The sequence below is a fragment of the Oxyura jamaicensis genome, chromosome 4 (genome assembly GCF_011077185.1).
Source record: "Oxyura jamaicensis isolate SHBP4307 breed ruddy duck chromosome 4, BPBGC_Ojam_1.0, whole genome shotgun sequence".
Classification (NCBI taxonomy): domain Eukaryota; kingdom Metazoa; phylum Chordata; class Aves; order Anseriformes; family Anatidae; genus Oxyura; species Oxyura jamaicensis.
In genome coordinates, this window is record NC_048896.1 from 45236383 (window position 1) to 45255526 (window position 19144).

Below are 19144 nucleotides of genomic sequence, written 5' to 3' on the forward strand. Positions count from 1 at the left end.
AATGTGTTTGTACTCCATCTGGCTGGAGAATAGCTGGTACGAAGGTTGTATAAAGAACACTTATTGGGAAGAGACTTCTTCCCAATAAATAAGCGAAAATCAGCTATATAAAATGCACTAAACCTTTAGACCTGTAGGGAATAATTGCTGAAGAGGAGATTTTTTTTTTTTCCCCTTTGGTTACTGTATTAAAGTACTCTATGGACACCTTGAAGATGCAGCAGAGTCAAGAACCTACAGGTTTCCTATAGGACTGTGGGCATCTACATGCTGTTGTTTCCTATGTGCAAACTGGTGATAGTTTGCTTGTTTTGTCGTAAGAACTACAAGCTTGAAATCTTAGGCTTGAGCACTACTCTTAGTGTTTAATCTCATAATGAAGCTTTGAGAAAGCTTTTAATTGTGTAGGCACCAAATACTACATCAGTACTAGTCAAACTTGATTGATAGTAAAAAGTGAAATCATTTTTACAGGCATTTGCTTGTTTACAGTGTGGCTCAAAGAAAGCTACTTCTAGCAGCTACTGAATACAAATTTGAAAGGCACTTAAATCCCATGCTCAAGAAAAGGCTGAGTTGATTTTCACTGAGATTCATTCCAAATTTTGCTTGAGAATGGAATTTGGATGGCTGTTGCGTTTAATTCCGTAACAGCTTTAATGGTCAAACATTTTCCCACACACCCTTCCTGTTCTGCTCAAGTCCATTTTACGTTGAGTAGCTCCCAGTTTCCTCAAAACTCACTGCACAGAGTTACTGGACTCTTCTTTTTGTTTTCTATTTTAAGAAGTAAGTTACTTAGTCACGTTTTGTTTCAAAATGCTTGTATTTCATATCACACTACAGCATTTCTACGTAGTAGACATAGCACTTCCTGATACTCAAGAGGTTTTATTTTTGCCATTAGTGAAGGCAGTATTTAAGTGTTATTTCAATAACACCTAAATACTGTGGAAATTTAAGCTGGAAACTTGAACAGAAAATTGAAAAGGAAGGAATTTGCAAAACAAGGCAAAAATTACTGGACCGTTTCAATGGACAGTGTATATTGCCAAAACTCCATATGAGTCAGTTTAGGGATTACTAATTAATATAATTTTTAAAAGTAAATCCTATTTAACAGAAGTTTGGGAAGGCATCACTTAGTATTTCTGTACTTTAGAAATGCTTAAAAATGGCTACTTAAGAAATGTTTTGATACACTGAATGTAGTATGTTTCTGAAATGACCCTTATTAATGTTTTTCTGTCCTTTTTCTAAGGCTTCTCTAGATTTTCGTAGTGGATTTTTCTTTTTTGGGTGGTTCTCTGTCTCTGATTCTTACAGCTGCTTCTTGCACAGCCACAATTAGAGATAAGAGGAAGCTGAAGGAAATGGGGTCCTTATTGAAGCAAAATTCCATGGTGCATGTAAATTTATTGCCTTGGTACCGTTACTTCACTTGTAGGGCATGGAGGAATTTGAGTCTTTCTAAAGTCTTAACAGGCAAGGAGGGAATAAAACAGACAATGTATTTTTGGTGTTTGGACTTCGGTGTTGTAGAAAACGTGGAGAAACTTTATAGCACTTGCCTTACTCTTACCTTCCCATTCATCTGAAGACTTATTTTTTCTTTTTTTTTTTTTTTTTTTTTTTTTCTTTGGTAGAATATTAAAATATTAACCAGGCTTCTAATTTCACCACATAGGTTCTGTAGAAATAGTTCTTAAAGAACTCAAGTTCCCTTTGAGCAGTGTTAGTGAGCATTGGGCATCTCTGTACCAGGGAACAAAATTTACAGGTGTTCTTAGTGGTGGTGACATTATTCTTTCTCTGATGGGCTTGCATCAGCTTAAAGTTTTATTTTTGTGTAATTTATATTTTGCAAAATAAAGCACAGTAGGGTTTTTTTGCCTTGCTGTTGCACTTCAAGAACCTAATTCAGAGATTGCTCTCTGAATTCAGAGCAGTAAGAAAAGAGCATGTATGGCATTGCTGCCGTGTTGATGCAAACAATCCAAATCAAAAAGTTACAGGGTTAGTGGTTTTGTGAAAGGGAATTGTGGAATGCTTTCTGCATCTTGCTAACTTCCATACCCTACTGAGCATAGCTCAGCACTTAGAGAGCCAAGTTCTGCCCTCTGATGCACACACTTGGCTCTTGTTTCTGTTTAAGGCATGTGCATCTGAGATCAATACTTGGCTTTTATTTCAAACAGACAAGTAAAGAATGAGTAATGGATACATGTTGCAAATTGAACAAATGGCGTAAGTAAAATTGCCATATTTAATTTAAGAATAAATCATTTTTCTTTGGAACGCTTGGTAGAATTGTGGCATTCTTGTCTTGGTTTTACTGTTTCACTGTTGTGAGGAGTAGGAGTTGAACTTCACTGGAACTTTTGCTGTTTATCACCACTTACCTGAGAAGCTGAATTTAATTTAATTTAGATTGTCATGTTAATGATGATCAGTAATCCTGATCTGGGTTCGTCTGTAAATCTGTCCAGATTCTTCTTTTTTTTTTTTTTAAGGAAAAACATCTTTATGGAAAGGTATTTTTATTATGCTTCCAGTTGAGGTTATGCTTTTTTCTTTATTTTGAACTGTATGTGCCAAATGCACTCATGCATATATATATATATATACACACACACACATGTATATGTATATGCATGCTGAGTGGCTTGCAGTGGCCTAACTGCAAAAGCGATGGAGCCTGCCTCCAAGGCTTTTACTTTTTGTTCTGCAAATTGTCCTTCATTATGAGATTTTCTGCCATGTTCTTCCATTCTCTAGTGCACTGAAATGCTTTTCTTTAACCAGGACTGCAAGCACTACCTTCTACCAGCATGTGGTGCTGGACTGCTGCTGGGGCAGAGGGGATGAGGGTACTGAATAGGATGGCTGCTGTTGTTGATGGAGAACTGAGACGGGGTGGAGGAGAGAGTTGTCTCTCAGCAGAGTTCCTCATACAGAGAGAAAGCCAGGCTAGATGAAGGCACAGACGCGATTCAACTCCCAGAAGATGAGTTGGACCAAGCTGCTAAACCTCAGGAGTTACCTGAGCTCTGTGTTGTAGAGGGTGCATAAAGATGTACTGGCATTGATGGACAAATGTCTGGAAATAAGTTAGTATCAGATTATACTTCCAAGAAGAACTTTCATTAAATTATCAAAAAAGCAGAAGAATTGTGAACAACTTTGCATTCTTTTTAATTTTTTTTTCTCCCCCTACCTTTTCCTCTCCCTCTCTCCCCTTACTCCCATCCCTATCCTCTCAGCCACGAAGACTTTGATTTTATATCAGGCACCCGCATGCGCAAGCTGGCTCGAGAAGGACAAAACCCACCGGAAGGCTTCATGGCTCCTAAGGCTTGGACTGTGCTGACAGAATACTACAAATCCTTGGAGAAGGCTTAGGCCTCTTATGAACCGCAGATCAACGTTTGACGCCTGATTTATTTACAAGAAGGGGACCACACAGTCACCATTCATGTTGCTTTGTTGTGGTGTCGGTCAGGAAGTTCTTCTCTGAAAACAGACTCTTTCTCCCTAACTTAGCATCATTCTTTGCCTGTCCTTATGGGTTCTATTATGTCCTGGCACCTAACTAGCTGCTGGTTTTAATGTCTTCTCTTTTATTACAGTTAATATTCTTGCAGTAGGATTTTTAATTCTCGTCTTTTTTTTTTTTATATATATTTTACTGCCTCTGTCCTATGAATTCTGCAGCTGTTAAATAGATGCAGCTTTTTTCATGTTATTTAAACTGCTGGATATTTTCTGTTTTTAGTAGTTTGTAGGAGAAAATGTAATAATTAGACCCTTAACTATGGATAGGTGCTCAATAAATGGAAAAAGTAACAGTTTTAAAATTACTGTAAAAGTGTACTCTGTTATTCTCCAGAAGCTTTTAACATCAATTTTTCAGTATTTGTAATTAAAACGCAGAGTTCTTTATGCAGCATAATTAAACATTTTGGCTTTCTCTGTTTAGTTTTGGAGTTCATTGAGTTATCCAGTCGTTTCCTTCTGCTGTGGACCTGTGAAGATGACCAAGTAATGAGTAAAAAGAAAAACACTTTACTCTTTTAATTGATAACTAATCCAGATTTTTTTTTTTTATGTGATTGTTGCCTTAGGTGTCAATAGGGAATGTTTTATCCTATTTGATTTCACTTGCCAGTGTTTGGTTCCAGATACAGTCATTCATTCTACTTCAACTTAAAGAAAAAAAAAAAAAAACACAAAAAGTGTGGCACGCTGACCTCGAATTCATGTTTAAGGATTATTGCAAAAAAAAAAAGGAAGTCCTTAGATCTTTGCAGTTCCTGTGGTAGAAATGCTTAGTCCTGAAGGTTAAGTATGTTTTTCAACATCTCCAATGGCAACATAAGGGTAATCTCATTGTCCTCCTTGACAGACAAGGCATATTGGCTTCTACTAGGATTCCTCAAAAATTCTTAAGGTGGTTAATTCAGTATGTGAAACATTAACTACTGAAGAAAAACATGAAAAATAAAAAGTAAAACACTTTTCTAAGCGCACAGTAATACTGATCTGTTGGGATCTTTTCAAGTATTTGCAAGTAATCAGTGGAACAGTCATAACTGTTCTTACCCTGTTCACTAGGAACTTCACATATCCTTCTCACAGAAACTTATTTTTCAGTTGTTAGGAGGTGTACAAAGGACAAAACAGGTCGAAATTGTTTTCAGAATGAGGAAACTGGCCTGCTACAGAGCCTGGATGACGCATGTTCATCTAGATTTTTTTGGATGGTGGGAGGTTGTGGTGAAGGGACCTGTATAATGAATTGGATGAATACTGCTTGCAGTCTTTGTTTACTTGTTCGTAGTAATATTTAAGACAAATGCTTTGAGAATGACTTCCTTCTCTTTTCCTCCTCTGTCTATTTGAAGAGACACAGAGAGTAACTTTTAGTGGGATTTATATGTCTTAAGAGGCCAGAAAGTAAGACGGAGTTGTGAAAAGACAAGAGGCATGTTCACCACTGAACCATGACAATTGAAACTGTTTTGATAGTGTAAAGCTTACTCCTCCAGAATTGCTGAACAGATTTTCTTCAAATTTGGCTTTCTTTTTAGATTGCATCAATATACAGGATATGCAGAATCCAGAAGCAGAAGTAACTTCCTGTCTGTGCTGGTGTACATGCAAAATTTCAAGCTTAACTATGAAGGTGGACAAGAATTATCAGCTGGTCAAAAGTGATTTGGTGTTGAAAGTTGGAGTTGTGACTCTTTGCTGTCAGGTTTGATTCTTAAAGTAATTAGGATGAAAGATACAAAAAATATTTTGGCAGAATGGCAAACGTGGGTGGAAGTATGCAGAAGTAGATGTTTTATAAGTGCTGCTTGTGCCATATGAAGTCTGGACAATATGTGGAGTGGTAAGCATGAATGTTGATTCATTCTGTAAAGTTAATTTAGAAGCAGGAATGTCTGCAAACAAATTAATACAGTGATAAAAAGCAGATCTATTTTTCATACTTAACTCTTTTGATGCTGATGCTCTGTTGTTACAGTGCTTCTAGAAAGCATCCCTTGCAATGCTTGGTATTAAAGAAGCCTTCAGGTTTATTCTAACTTATTTATTCTAAAGCAACAGCTACAGCATTCCCAGGGGAATGTCCTGGTAAAGAACAAGAGCATCTGGTCAATTTGTGGGCAGAATGTGCTCTGTACAACAGCAGTTTTCCCATATCATGAATGTTTTCGTTGTAGAATTCTAATTTTTCCTCTTCTGTTAGTGTCTTCTGTAAGGAAGTTGTATTTTATATGAAAAAGCTACTCCAGAAATGATTCCAAAATGTTCCCCTTCCCTCCCACTTTCTGCCTCTGCATTGGTATACATTACAAGTGGTTCTTTACCTGCTGCTCTCACACAGGATAATTTATGGGTATTATCCATTGTTTTCTGTAGAGTCCCAGGATGATTGCTCACTTCTAACTGATCGTTCTGATGTATTGGGCGTGTGAGATACGAAAGCAATAACACCCATCCATATGGCAGATGCAAGGACAGTCTGGACCCAGTTTTCCAAAGTAGATGGATTAATGAGGTAGTTGGAGATTACCAAACCCTAATCCTGGGAGTTAAATAAATGCTAGAAAATTACTACCTTTCCTAGGTGAACTGATGAATTCCAGATGTTTTTGATTCCTGCAGTACATATGAGCAACTTGAGAAAAAGGCAAAAGTATTATTATTTTTTTTTTTTTGTAAAGAACCACACAGCTGAGAAACTCTGTTTTCCTATGTGAGATCTCATATACCTGTGTTCGACTAACGTGAATACTTGGGATGGCTTTTCAAGTAAGGATCTGAGGGTCACAATGGAAAAAATCTGGATATCTGCTAAGGGCGTTGACTTTTACCTGATTTTGTTCCTTTCAATAGGGGATCTAAACACTAAGAACTCAGTAATGCGGTAGACACACAAAATGGAACATGTAGAATAGGTTACAATTTTTTTTAGACACAGTTTGGAGATAAGCAAGCCTCTACAGCTGGAATAATTCAGTAGAATTCTGCAGGGGGAGGATATGAGTGGATGTCTTGGCGTGGTGATGGTGGAAATAGAACAGGGCTACCGTGGGCTGTGTAGATGGTACTGTAAGTGGCTTGAGTTTGGACCTCCTTTGCATTTCACATTTCCTTAATTTCAAGAAGTTCCACATGTGAGTCTCACAGAGGGTTAAACTTACTGCCTTTCCATGCTGCAAAAGCAATAAAAATTACTTCAGGCATCCTGACAAAATACTAACAGAGTAGTCCAGATGCTTTCCCTTCCTGATGGATTAAAAGTGCTAATCAATATATTATAATCAGTATGTTACTCCCTTTCCCAGTAAAAGCTGGCAGCTTCAAAGACAAGTATATGTGTGTGTCTGTTACTGCATTTACACACATGGCATCCCTTGTCATCTCCAGTCATGAACCTTTAAGCTTTTGTGCCGTGCACTGTAGGAACACAGAAAGAAGCTCTCATCTCTGTTATGAATTAGCTTTCCTATGAGTCAGAAGAGAATTTTATTGCATCTATGGCACCATCTCCAACAGCAGGGAAAGGAAAAGCTATTCCTTCTCTTATGTAGGAGAATTCACAAGAAAAAATGAGGTGGAAAGTGATTTTTTTATGTAACTTTGCAGGGATGTCTGTTCATCTACAGGAATGGGATTTACCGGTGGTACCTGAACACTAGTCAGAGGTGTGTAGGAAGGGTATTCTAGTCCTCAAACCTGATGCAGAATTTTTCACCGCTAACCATAAAAAAAATAGGAACCTCAGGCTGGAGTGAGTTTGCTGAATTGACATTACAATGAATGCAACTGATAGCTCAGAACTAGTGTTTTTTTTTTTTTTTTTCTGGTTTATGAATTGGTCTCAGAAACTTAAAACTCTTAATTCAGCTGCTGTGAAAGAGGGCGCTGCTAGTTCTGTTTTTTTCATGGTTTAATGCTGCAAGCTGGACCTGATAAGCTAGGTTGCCAAGGGTAACTTTAAAGCTTTCCATGTCCAGTTTATTGGATGTGGGAGTTCCCTGCCAACAGTGAAGCAGGTGTTGGGTAAACATGTGATTTAAAGAAAGTCAGTGCTAAGGTTTCTGCTCAGTTGTATTGTTTTACCTTGAAGAAGGCCTGAGGGCTGGAGTAGCAGGGCCTCTTTTAAATTTGCTGTCTCTTTTCATGAAAAACTTTTTGATTATGAATATAGCTCGATTTTTAGTGGTCTTTTGAAGTGTCCATTGAGGTTTTTTTTTTTTTTTTTTGTGTCTCCTGCAAGCTCTGTGTCTGCTCTTGTGATATTGGAGAACTTTTTTACCTGTATCCCTTTTCATTATTTAGTTTTTACTAAAATCACTTTTTTCTTTATGGGGAGGGTGTATATATGCATGAGCCAGAGTCATGCCTTCAACATTTCCAGAACTGTTTGCCCTAGAAATCTCATCTTGATATCATTTTGAAGTTGAAGGGGGAAGGCAGCTACACTGAAAGCTAGAAAACAGTGCTTTAAAACCACATCTGGAATTCTTAGACAATAAATGGCTCCAACTTAAAACAGAATGCAGGGATTTTAATATGTCATAAAAGTCAAGGAGCCTTGGATTCCGTATAAGGACTGTCACCCAACCTTCATGTTAAAATCCACTACACCACACTTTGAAGTATGACTGTAGACAGAATGCTACCTGTCTGTATAAAAGGAGAAAAAAAAAACACATCTTTTTCAGCAAAAACTTCAGTGGAACGGAAGTAGTGCCTGAATCTTTCTTTTATCCTCTGCAAACAGAGCTGTTTCTTCTATGGAGTCCTACACTTACCAGCCTAAATTTCACCTCATGAGAAGAATAAGCATTTTGGCCATATCCACATATTTTCCTCTCGTAACAGCAGTTATGATGTCAAGTAAAAGGCTTGCAGTCTAGGCTGTGAGTTTTCAGGTTTTCCTGAGCACCTGCAGATCTCCAGGCTTTCCCCCCAGATGGCGTTTCTCCAAATTTCTATGGACTAAATCAGTTATTTCTGTAATGATTGATAGTTAAGTTTGTTGCAATAATTATGATGAGACAGAGAGAGAAACCAGTATCCACATGTTAACACTCTCTGGACAACGTTGTTGCATTTGATTTATTACCAAACATGACATTTCAGGAGGACAAATCCACTCCTCTAACTTGGAAATGTTTCTCTGATTTCAGGAGTGCTACTCAGACAGAAAGAGAAAAAAACTTAGGCTCTCATACTATTAATTTGATTTCATTGACAGCTTTCTCAAAGGCTTAAGTAGAAGCAGAAGAGACTCCTTGATCCTTAAACATGGGGCTCAAAAAGGCTGCTTGCTGGAATGGAAAGCTACAGTCTGATAGTCTGTGGAAGGTTGGTTGCAGGACTGATAATGTATCATCAAGGTCTGCTTTGTTTCTAGTTCGTGAACACAATATTCTATCACCTATGAAAAGCAGTATTTCGATCATTTGATTATTTTTTTTTCAGGACAATAAAGACAATCATGAGACAAGATCATGTTTATACATAACTTCCCAGTAGGAAAAAGTTTACCACTATTATAGTTTATATTTAAACTATGATACAATCTGAAAGAACCAGTGTTATAACTATGTGAGCAAAAATTTCCTATCATGCTATGTGACAGCAGAGCAATAAACATGCCATCAGTGTCAACATCAAAAGTACAATGCAAAATGCTAAATATTACTGACACTTCTTCATTAGGGACAGTTATTTATAACTCCTTTGTTCATTATTTCTTCAAGGAAAAATACTGCTTCTTCCTGAAAACTGTAAATCTGTTTGCCTTACTTGGTAGTTAGAGACACTCGGAATGATGGTGGCTCTTCATAATTTTTACTGTTTTGCTGTATTTTTGAAGGCGTGCTTCTGAGCTCCATAGCAAAATGGCTTTACAAAGAATATTACAGGTTTATAGTTTTTCTTTGTAAACATTCTTGGCTATTTTACTTACGGTACTTCAGATGTTTTTCCCTCTGTGAAATTAAAAAAAAAAAAGTCTTATAAAACTCAACTTTGTAGAGTTTGGGTACACAGTTTTTATCAATTATTAAAACTACTCCAGCTGGCTTCCTGTTCATACAAACTTTTGGTTCAGGGTTGTCCTTCGTGTTGTGACAATTTCTTGTGGAACACTTGATATGCTGGAGAAAAGTGTAATTTGGGAAAGATGATGAGTTGGTGGTTGACAATCCCAGGCTATTATCCTTCAAGCACTGATAATAAAAGACTATATACCTTGTACTATGTAACTCTTTCAAAAGAACATTGTGCCTTTTCCAGAATCATTGTCAGGATATAAATGGAAATTCAAAGCAGCGTGTTCTGTCTAAGAGGTGAACTGAAAGAGATAAGCATTCTTTGGTCAATTGTTTTCTGGAGATAGATACGCAGCTTCCTTTTCACATTTTTCGTGTATTAAAAACAACAACAACAACAAACAAAACCACATGAAACTCCTGATCTTTCTATTTCCATACTTAAAGATGTCTCTTGGTGAGGACCAACATGTTTTCTGAGGTTCAAACAGCTGCATTGTCTTCAGTTTGAGGATTTCCTGAGTATTGTCAATGAAGTGCAACTAATGGCCTACTTAGACCCATCCTACACTGGACAATTTCAATCAAGAAATTTCATCTTTTCCCTGAGATTTACTTTTACATAGGTGAAAAAAACCATCCAACTTGAAACAACTCCTCATTTCAGGTCTTTCCCCATAAACACGTAACTGATGAAACAAAATTGAGCCTCTTTATCCATTCTTGACTCAATTTTGATCCTAAATGTGTCTGTAGATCTTGGAACTAATTCTGAGGATGTAGGTGCACGTTGATTTTATGAAATTACGTTTGGAAAACATTTCAAAAGGATTAAAGTTAAGCTAATGTGAACTTGAAGAAATATCTGGCTGGCTATGGAGAAATCTGTTTGCATTAAGAATCTGCAGAGTACGCACTGATTCTTCTCTATTTAATCCGTGACTGAATGTTGGAATACACAATCTTTTATTGTGATAGGGAAGAAGTCCCTGTTTTCTGAAATGTGACAATGCAGCTTTCAAAAACAAAAAACAACAGCAACAACAAAAAAACAACAACCCACAAACTAAAACTTGACTACTTGACTAGCCAAATAATAGCACAGGCATAAGGTTGTCTTTAAATCTGTGCGGAAGGGTAAAAGACTTCACTTTGCAGAGTCCTGCTGAACAAGCAGGACTGTAATGGTCTTCCTCAGAATTAAATACCAGCCAGTCCTGCTGTTCGTATGTGAAACACATATTTGCATTTGCTCTGATCTTTTGCCCAAATAAAAAAGCAGGAACTGAATAGGTTTTAATTACAGGCTTATTTAAGCTTTCTTCTATGCAGACAGTTGTGGAGTATATTTATCTGAGTTGAACTGAAACACTGTCCTTTCTGCTGCCCATTTTCTCTTTTTAAGAAAGAGATGGCCAGCCACTGATGTTTGGTTTGTCGGTTTTCAGTTTAGTTCCTTCTGATGGAAGCCTACATTTAGTGTAATGACATCAGGCTATTTTTGCCCTAAAGAAAATAATGAATTAAATGATTAATTTTTCTCTCACTGTAACTCAGTAGCAAAAAAAAAAAATTGCATACTGATTTGTTTGCTTCTGAGGTACCTAGCTTTACAGAGTTCTGTTTCATCTTGAGGAATTCTTTTTCAGTAGAGCATAAGGGGCATAAAATTAGGTTATATTCTTTCTATTGTTAGATTATTTTTTTTTGTCCCTCCTCAGAACAACATGTCACATCTGACTTCTATCACTTTTCATATTTTTGGATTCTCTGGATTTATACCTAGAAGATTCTTATCCTTATCACTAATAAAACTAAGTTTTATTTGTGCCTTCATTAGTTCAATTAACATTAAGAGCTGACATATATTTTCAGCCATCTTAGCAGCGTTTTTTTTTTTTTTCAAACCTAATTTGCATTCATTTTTCATGTTGTGATGACTTTTTTTTCCATTTATGGGGAATGTGCATCAGAAATGCTAGCCTGTTTCCACAGGACAAGTTGCCTGATGTTGAGCAAAGTGGACTCAATATGATTAAACTGTGTTATGAGTTTTATCCTAATTTCTGAGGTGACTGTTGTGAAGGACATTTTTCTTTAATATTCTAATTCAAGAGATAATGAAGTATTTTTGTTTGTAAATACACGTATAGATGCAGAGAGAGAGATGTGAAAACAGAGAAAGTATCTTAACCACAACATATGTTTCCATTGAATTTCATCTGTTTTCTTCAGTGACAAAGCCACATGATTATCTTTGTTGGGATTGCAGGCTAGCGCAGATACGGAAGAATGAGCTGGATGCCATATTGCTTAATAAGCTTATTCAGGTTGGTTAGTGTGGTTGTTTTATGCAGAGGACAGGTGCATAGCCTTAGGCAGAAATAATATGTGATTTTTCAGATCTTTTGTCACTCTTCCTCTGTTGCCAGTTAGGAAAAGATTTATGCCACACAGCCAAGCTTTGCATATTGAAAGTCAGTAGTGAGGAAGAGCAAACAGTATCTTTTTGAGGCTTGGAATGTTTCTTTGAGATTTAGGTAGTATGCAGGATATTGCTTTAAGCGCTTTCAGGTTACTTACTTTAATTGTAAAAGTTACCTAGCCAAATCTTCATGTTGTCAATAAAGAAGAAGGGAGAGGCACTGACTTCTCCAAGTGGTAATCCAGAATGCAAGCCCTGCTTGGAATTGCCCTCTGAGCGAGGTTTGTATTCTTGATGAGTCTATAGGAAGAAAAGGTGTTAGCTGACTAATGTGACCTTATAAATAGGTTCCTCTAGGTACCTGATGTTGGAGAAATGTCTTTAACAAGAGCTCTTTATTGTGTCAATGAGTAGTAATATTTCCAATGTCAAGACGTAGCACATAAATAAGCTTTTTGGAATTCAGCACAATAATCTCCCTGCTCAGAGAAGCGCACAGTGTGTCTTTGCGATACTTTAATGGCACACGTACAATAGCAAAGAAAGGGTAGTTAATACCAACCACTGTGAAAAGTTTTCCTATTAAGCCACAGATGAAGAGATTTTCGCTGCTATTAGGTTTTATTACTGCTCAGGATTCCACAAAGGCTGTTCTAAATTTGAGCAAAGCTGTTGCTTTTTTTTTTCCACTTGTAATACATAGAATAGAGAAATCATGGTTTTAATTAGCTTGATATTTACAGAGAACATAGTGAGAAAGAGTCCACTGTTAACTTTCCTTTAATCACTTGGTGAAATTCAGTTTGTTCTCATTTTAAGAAATTAATTCTACTCCATATCACTGAGGAGTTCTGTGAAAATTAACCTTCCAAACAGATACAATTTTACTCCACATTTAGACATTTTTTTTTCTATTTAAGCTATTGGCAAGTCTTGAAGACTATGTCCCTGAAGATACAAACGTATTTTTCTGTTTCCATTAATTGATGTGGCAGCTCACATCTGGAAAAAAAAAATCAACTTAGCTTCCTGGAATTAGTTTAGTTTTTGATATTAATATTACCCTTCTTGATAAGTCCATCCATGGCTCTTTTCCAGCATATCTTGTTGATACTCTTCTGTAAACCCCACTTCCCATTCTATTTTGATATATTTTGTTCTAATGATTCTGTGTTTAAAACTATTGTGCTTAACAGGTAGGAAACCTGTTCTTGTGCATGGAAAAAAAGTATTTGCTGAAGTAGTCTTTTGTACTTGTTTAAGTGCTAGCACTTAATGTCCTTAATTTTATTTTACTTCTTTAAAGGATTAGAGCATGTTATTTGAATACATAGTTTTTGCAGCTATCTAATCCCTTTATTAATTTTTTGTCTATATGTTAATCTCTGAAACTGGATAATCTCAGAAAACCTTATTTATTTAGCAATGATGGCAACAGAACATTTTTGGAACTGAAGTGCATCATGACTAGTGGGGGGTCAGGAGGGAACTTTTTGCTTACCGGCATGGTGCTTCACTATCGTCAAGCACAAAAGTAAAATCTAGCCCTGTACAGAATGTCAGTGTAAGGCTCGTAAGGCACTTGATCAGAAAGTCCACACTGATGGAAGTGGATGTTGCTCTACTGACTTCTTGGGAGCAGTGCAAACTTGCGCTTTTGGATTTGGCTCAGAAGCTTGCAGTGATACAGGTCCTTGAGAGTTCAAGTGGAGAACAGGCCTTTTTGCCTGGTCTTTTGCATAAGTCTGAATTTTACCACGGTATATGGGTTATCCTACATAAAAGGCCATCCTTCATCAATTTTTACCATATGGTTAAAACATATATACATATTTTTTCGGTTACCTCCAGGCACTGTGAAGCGGCTGGTATTAATGAATAAAAATAGCCAGCAAAATCATGGCATGTAGTTGCTAGAAGGAACAATTTATAGCCAGGAGTCTTGTAGTTTACTAGAAAGAAGAAGAAAGGAACAACCCTAAAACATGTAACCTCGGAAAGCATGTATGAACTCTAAATGTCATCTGTGTTTTGGTCACCTGTACTGCTCAAGGCAACAGAATATGGGAGTGATTAGAAGACAGTTACTCTATCCCTACTGCTAAAAATTACTGGGAAGGGAACTGGAGATTGGAGGGTGTGGTAGTTTTGGTTTGTTTTATTTTTATTTTTTTATTTTTTTTTTAACACCATTCCTGGAGTTTGTCTTCTAATTGACCATTGTATCAAAGTATTTGAAACTTCATGGAGAGCTTTGGAAGCAAAGAGGACATGTGTTTTGTCTCTCAGAATAAATGAAATATAACTTAAAAGATAAGCATTGGAAGGTGGATCTTACTGTAATGCAAAACTGAGCTGTAGTAATTTGTTTCATAGCTCTAGGTTAGATTTTTACCTTTTAAAAAAATAAAGCTGATCTGCCCTCATATACAAAGAGCAATGAGAAAATGCAAGATGGTGTTTCAGAAAGTGACTCTTTAAGAGGTTTTAGTGTTTCATAACTCATAGTTACCAAGTTCAGTGAATGAGCAGCAAACTTTCTTTATACCTTGAAGCCCTGCTTGTGTTTTGGTTTTGTTTCGTTTTGTTTCCATGTGGGCCAGGGACTTACACATTTACTTTCCCTAAGGGCTATGTTCAGACGGTAGGAAGGCCAATACAGAATGAAAATTCTTTAGGGTAGGAAGGCTAAAAAGGTTCTGGTGGTGTAGTAAGAAAAACATTGAAACTTAATTTGCAGTGAGACTATAATGGCTAGTGCAGTTCTTGATTTTTATATATTAAAGGGGACTCAGCAGAGTCCAGCATTTGCCTGTTTCAGAGCCCTGCTAAGGGCTTTCTCTGAGACACTCTCACAAAGTTGAACATATTTAGTAAGGCGACAGATACATCAGATTTAGAATTGCTGTTGAGAAATCCACTTACTGCAATAATGCTGATAGATGATAATAGTGCTAGCAAAATGCTCTTCCAGGTATTTCTCACCAAAGGGTGAAGGCACAGAGCTTACCAAGAAGCTGGCCCTGTCTTGGTGGAGGAGAAAAAGCACAGCATCTTACAGGTTTCTAATTTCTTCTTTCTCCCATAGCTCTTCTTTTTCCTCACTCTCAGCTTCATCTTCTTCTTCTTTTTTTTTTTTTTTTTTTTTTTTCCTTTTCTTCTTCTCCTATAATTTTACACTGAATCCTAACACTCTTCTATATCCTAACCTCATCTATTCCCTCCATGGGGTGATGTTTAGCATGATTTGGGTTGAGCACTATAGCTGTATATATTTTGCATGTACTTCTTTAAGCTCATTATCATGGTTAGGAGTGTGATAGTTAGGTTAAAGTTATTCCTCAATCTAAACAGAGAAACAGCAATGACCAGTGCCTCAAAGCTATTAAAAAAAATTCAGATGAGATACAGGGCCGTATTTTGTAGGGGGCATGACTGCCAGTTGGAAAAAAATACCTACAGAAGTGAGGGTTTCTTTCTCTTGTTTTCTCAGAAAGGCCATATGACTTTGAAAGTTGTTCTAGCCCCAACTGGGCATGATGTAGGAATGTCCAGGTGAAATATAGGTGAGGGGAGGGACTGTACAAACGTGTACAGTTGGTCCACAGGAAGGACCCTTCTACAGAATATATTCATCTGTACTCTAATTTGTCATGAACGAGAAGTTCCCAGATTGCATATGGCGCACTGACACTGCAGTGACAAAGGAATGTGGCTTGCACAAGGATTCGTCTAACCAAATTCTTCTCCCTTATAAGGCTGAGGGGAACATAAGTAGGCCAATGATGTCAAAAGAGGAACAACGTATTTCCTGAATACATCGCTTGATGGATCTGTGAACTGCAGAAGAGCCAATAGGGGTAAATGCCTGGTGGTTTTGTGGCCTCACTGCAGAAAAATTTTTGGAACATGGAAATAATAAACAGCAGTAGTTGGGGCACTGTGATTCTCTTGGCAGGCAAGCAATTCTAGCAAGAACTCTGGTTTCACAATTAAACTCCTAAACTATTTTAGGTCTTGTAATTTATTTCAAAAGATTGCTGCTTACGATTGTTAAGTTTAGATTTTTGTTTACCCACCAATGTTGGTAATGGCATATTAAAAATTTAGAAATATTTGTATTATTAAATGGAATTATCCCTTGCGCCTTTGTCTGGCAAATGGGAAATGCATAAACTGTGCAAAGTGGTTCTAATACACTGCTTTGACTTTGAGTTGGAAAGAGCTGATCCCCTACAGTTTTTTGCTGGCTGCCAGTGACTAGTGTCAGTAAACCTTTGCTGTGAATATCAGGTGAACTTCACCGTGGGAGGAACAGTAACCAGGAGAGGCATACGCTGATTTCATCAAGGAATATATGAAGATGGAAGGTGCCTTTAATTTTAGCACTCTTCAAAACCTAATTATAAAAAAAAGATACAATTGCAAAGAAAAAAATATTTTAAGTCTATTAGCCTTTATTGTAACAGGATGTTAATACAAGCCTTTAACTAAAAATAGTTTGCGGCGTATAAAGATAGGAAATAAACATCTGTGGTAGTGAAGGACTTCAAAACCCCTTAGAAAAGAAGTGTTTGCAAAATTGCTGCATTTTTGCTAAGCAAATTTAATTCCTCAGCTCCCACAAGTGGGGCATTTCTAATTATACCCAGCTGGAATCTAGCATGCCAGCTGCCAGCCCTGATTGCTATGTTTTTTGTTGCTGGGGAGAGGGTTGGAACTTCTCATTTTTGGAAAATTTTTGCCCATAAATTGCAAATTATTCCTCATTGTGGTTATAAAAAGAAAGAAAAAAGAAAAATCCTTCAGTGTTTTATATCAAACAATGTGACTCTTCCTCTCTTAATATACTATTGGTACTAATGTTTTTAAGTGGAACTGCTGCTACATGACAACTTGTAGTATACAAAGTGTTTTCCGGAGAAAAAGATGATTCACTCACAGAGGTCAATTGTGCAGACTCACAAGCTGGTTGTGGAAAGCAGTGATGTTAATACACAGAGCAAGCTGCCCCCCGGAAATTGCTGGTTTGCAAGTTCTTAATTCACCTGCTTCATGGTAAGTTACTTTTCTTTCAGAAGAAGTACCCTGAGTTAAGTGTTCTTTTGGAGTAGCAGGCTTGTTTTAACCACATAGACCAGCCCCTGTCAAAATAACCTTGTTATCTCTGGTAGCATCCCAATGTGTAAAAAGAGTACTCTTCTGTGCCCATATGATGTTATTGTTTGTTACACCAAGAGTTTTAACAGTATAAAATAGACAAAAGTGGGGAGCAAAATAGCTCCTGTTCTTGGCATGCTCTAAATACTTTTCCTGTTTGATCAAGCCAAAGAGTTCAATACGTTCTTGCATTGCAAACACTTTACAAGGAATTTAAGTATTTCCAATGCTGACCTATGATCATGCTTTGAAAAAATTGATATTTAGTCAGAGACCTTTATCAAATTCCCAAGAGAGTTCTGAAGTATGGATTTGATTGTCACCATAGGTGCTACTAACAGGCCAAAGCATGTGCACATGAACACACACACAAAAGAAAAAAAAAAGGGGGCAAAATACACTGCACTCCAAATACACCCAAGCTTGAAGACAATTATTTTTCAGATGGTTTCAGGCCTCTTGTATGTATTTGTATTCATGCAATCAAACCCATGCATTCACAGTCACAAGGTTGACATTTAAAGAATGGCAGCTGATCATCAGCTGGCCACAAATGAAATGTATGTAAAATTACACAGATATTCTCATCAAACAGACATTTGCATCATACCATTCCCTACATATAGTCTCCTCACACATGAATTAGTACTAACTATCCTGTTCTGCATGCTTGCCTAGAAGTGCTACAATTGTACATACATGGTGTTAATTCTGAAAAACATGAGCTTATTTAGTATATTCTGTGCAATCTTTGAAATACAGAGTATTAGGATATATATAAAAATATGAAAGAACTCTACATAAAATCATGTTAAAAATCTATATGGCAATTAAATAAGCTATGGTATATTTTTTAAGTACATTAACCTAATATCCCTCTTTTTTTATTATTTGATATATTGGGATATCCATCCGGGGTATATGGGATAGTGTATCTATTCATGCTTTTAAGTCAACACCTGAAGATGATATTTTAAAATTTTATGGTACAAGGCTATGGTACAAACTATTGTTACATCAAATTGTTGACAGTGATAGGAGTTATAGAAATCTCTATGGCTGTTCTGTTGCTGGCATACATTGCATATTGCCTGCTGAAATGAGAACAGTGTAGGCCAACCTAAAGGGATCCTACAAGAAAGCAGGGGAGGGACTCTTTGTCAGGGAGTGCAGTCACAGGAAAAGAGGTAATGGCTTTAAACTAAAAGCGGGTAGGTTTAGATTAGATATTAGGAGGAAATTCTTCACTCAGAGGGCAGTGAGGCACTGGAACAGGTTGCCCAGAGTAGCTGTGGCTGTCCCATCTCTGGAAGTGTTTAAGGCCAGGTTGGATGGGGCAACATGGTGTAGTGGGAGGTGTCCCTACCATGGCAGGGGATTAGAACTGGATGGTCTTTTAGGTCCCTTCAAACCCAAACAATTTTGTGTTTCTGTGATTTGAGTTAACTGGGAAGCAGTCTGTCAAGAGCTTACAAAAAAATCCAATGTTAATAAGACATCCTGTGATGAAAAATAAATGCTGAGTACACTTGGTGTCCTGTCTTCAAAACTATAGACTTTTTGAATTCTTCCAGTCTTTCTGTGCTCGCAACGACTGCACTGTCATTGACCCCAAGATGAAGGTCTGAGGAGGTGATTTGTTTAGCCTTGACAAATAATATTGTTGTTGGATCTAGTCAGATGCTTACATGAAGAGCATCTTGGTCCATTAGTTTTACTAAAAAAGCACATTGTTGTTGTTGTTGTTGAAAATATGTAATCTTCTCTGATACAGGAGTTTCATATAATTAAAATGTTTAAAAATACATTGCAAAAACTTTTTAAATCTTCTAATGACTAATAGAAACCTATTTTTTTCATTTTTTCTTTTTTGTTTTTTAGTTTGTATAGTGAGGGCAACTGAATCCTTTCCCCAGAAGGCCTTTCTTTTAAAAGAGTTTCCTTTTAAATTCCTCCCGTGTCTTGGTATTATGTAAGCTAA

General features: G+C 37.0%; 1 protein-coding gene across 2 annotated transcripts in view; it reads left to right on the forward strand.

Annotated features, from left to right (window-relative positions):
• Nucleotides 1-3978, forward strand: part of PAPSS1 (3'-phosphoadenosine 5'-phosphosulfate synthase 1) — a 44409-nt gene extending 40431 nt beyond the window's left edge. The window contains exon 12 of one of the 2 annotated variants that reach the window (XM_035324285.1): nt 3264-3978. In XM_035324285.1, the coding sequence (XP_035180176.1) occupies nt 3264-3402 (139 nt within the window). In that variant the 3' untranslated portion in view covers nt 3403-3978. The remainder of the gene's footprint in view (nt 1-3263) is intronic. The other variant, XM_035324286.1, reaches the window with a different exon arrangement.
• The last annotated feature ends 15166 nt before the right edge of the window (nt 3979-19144 follow it).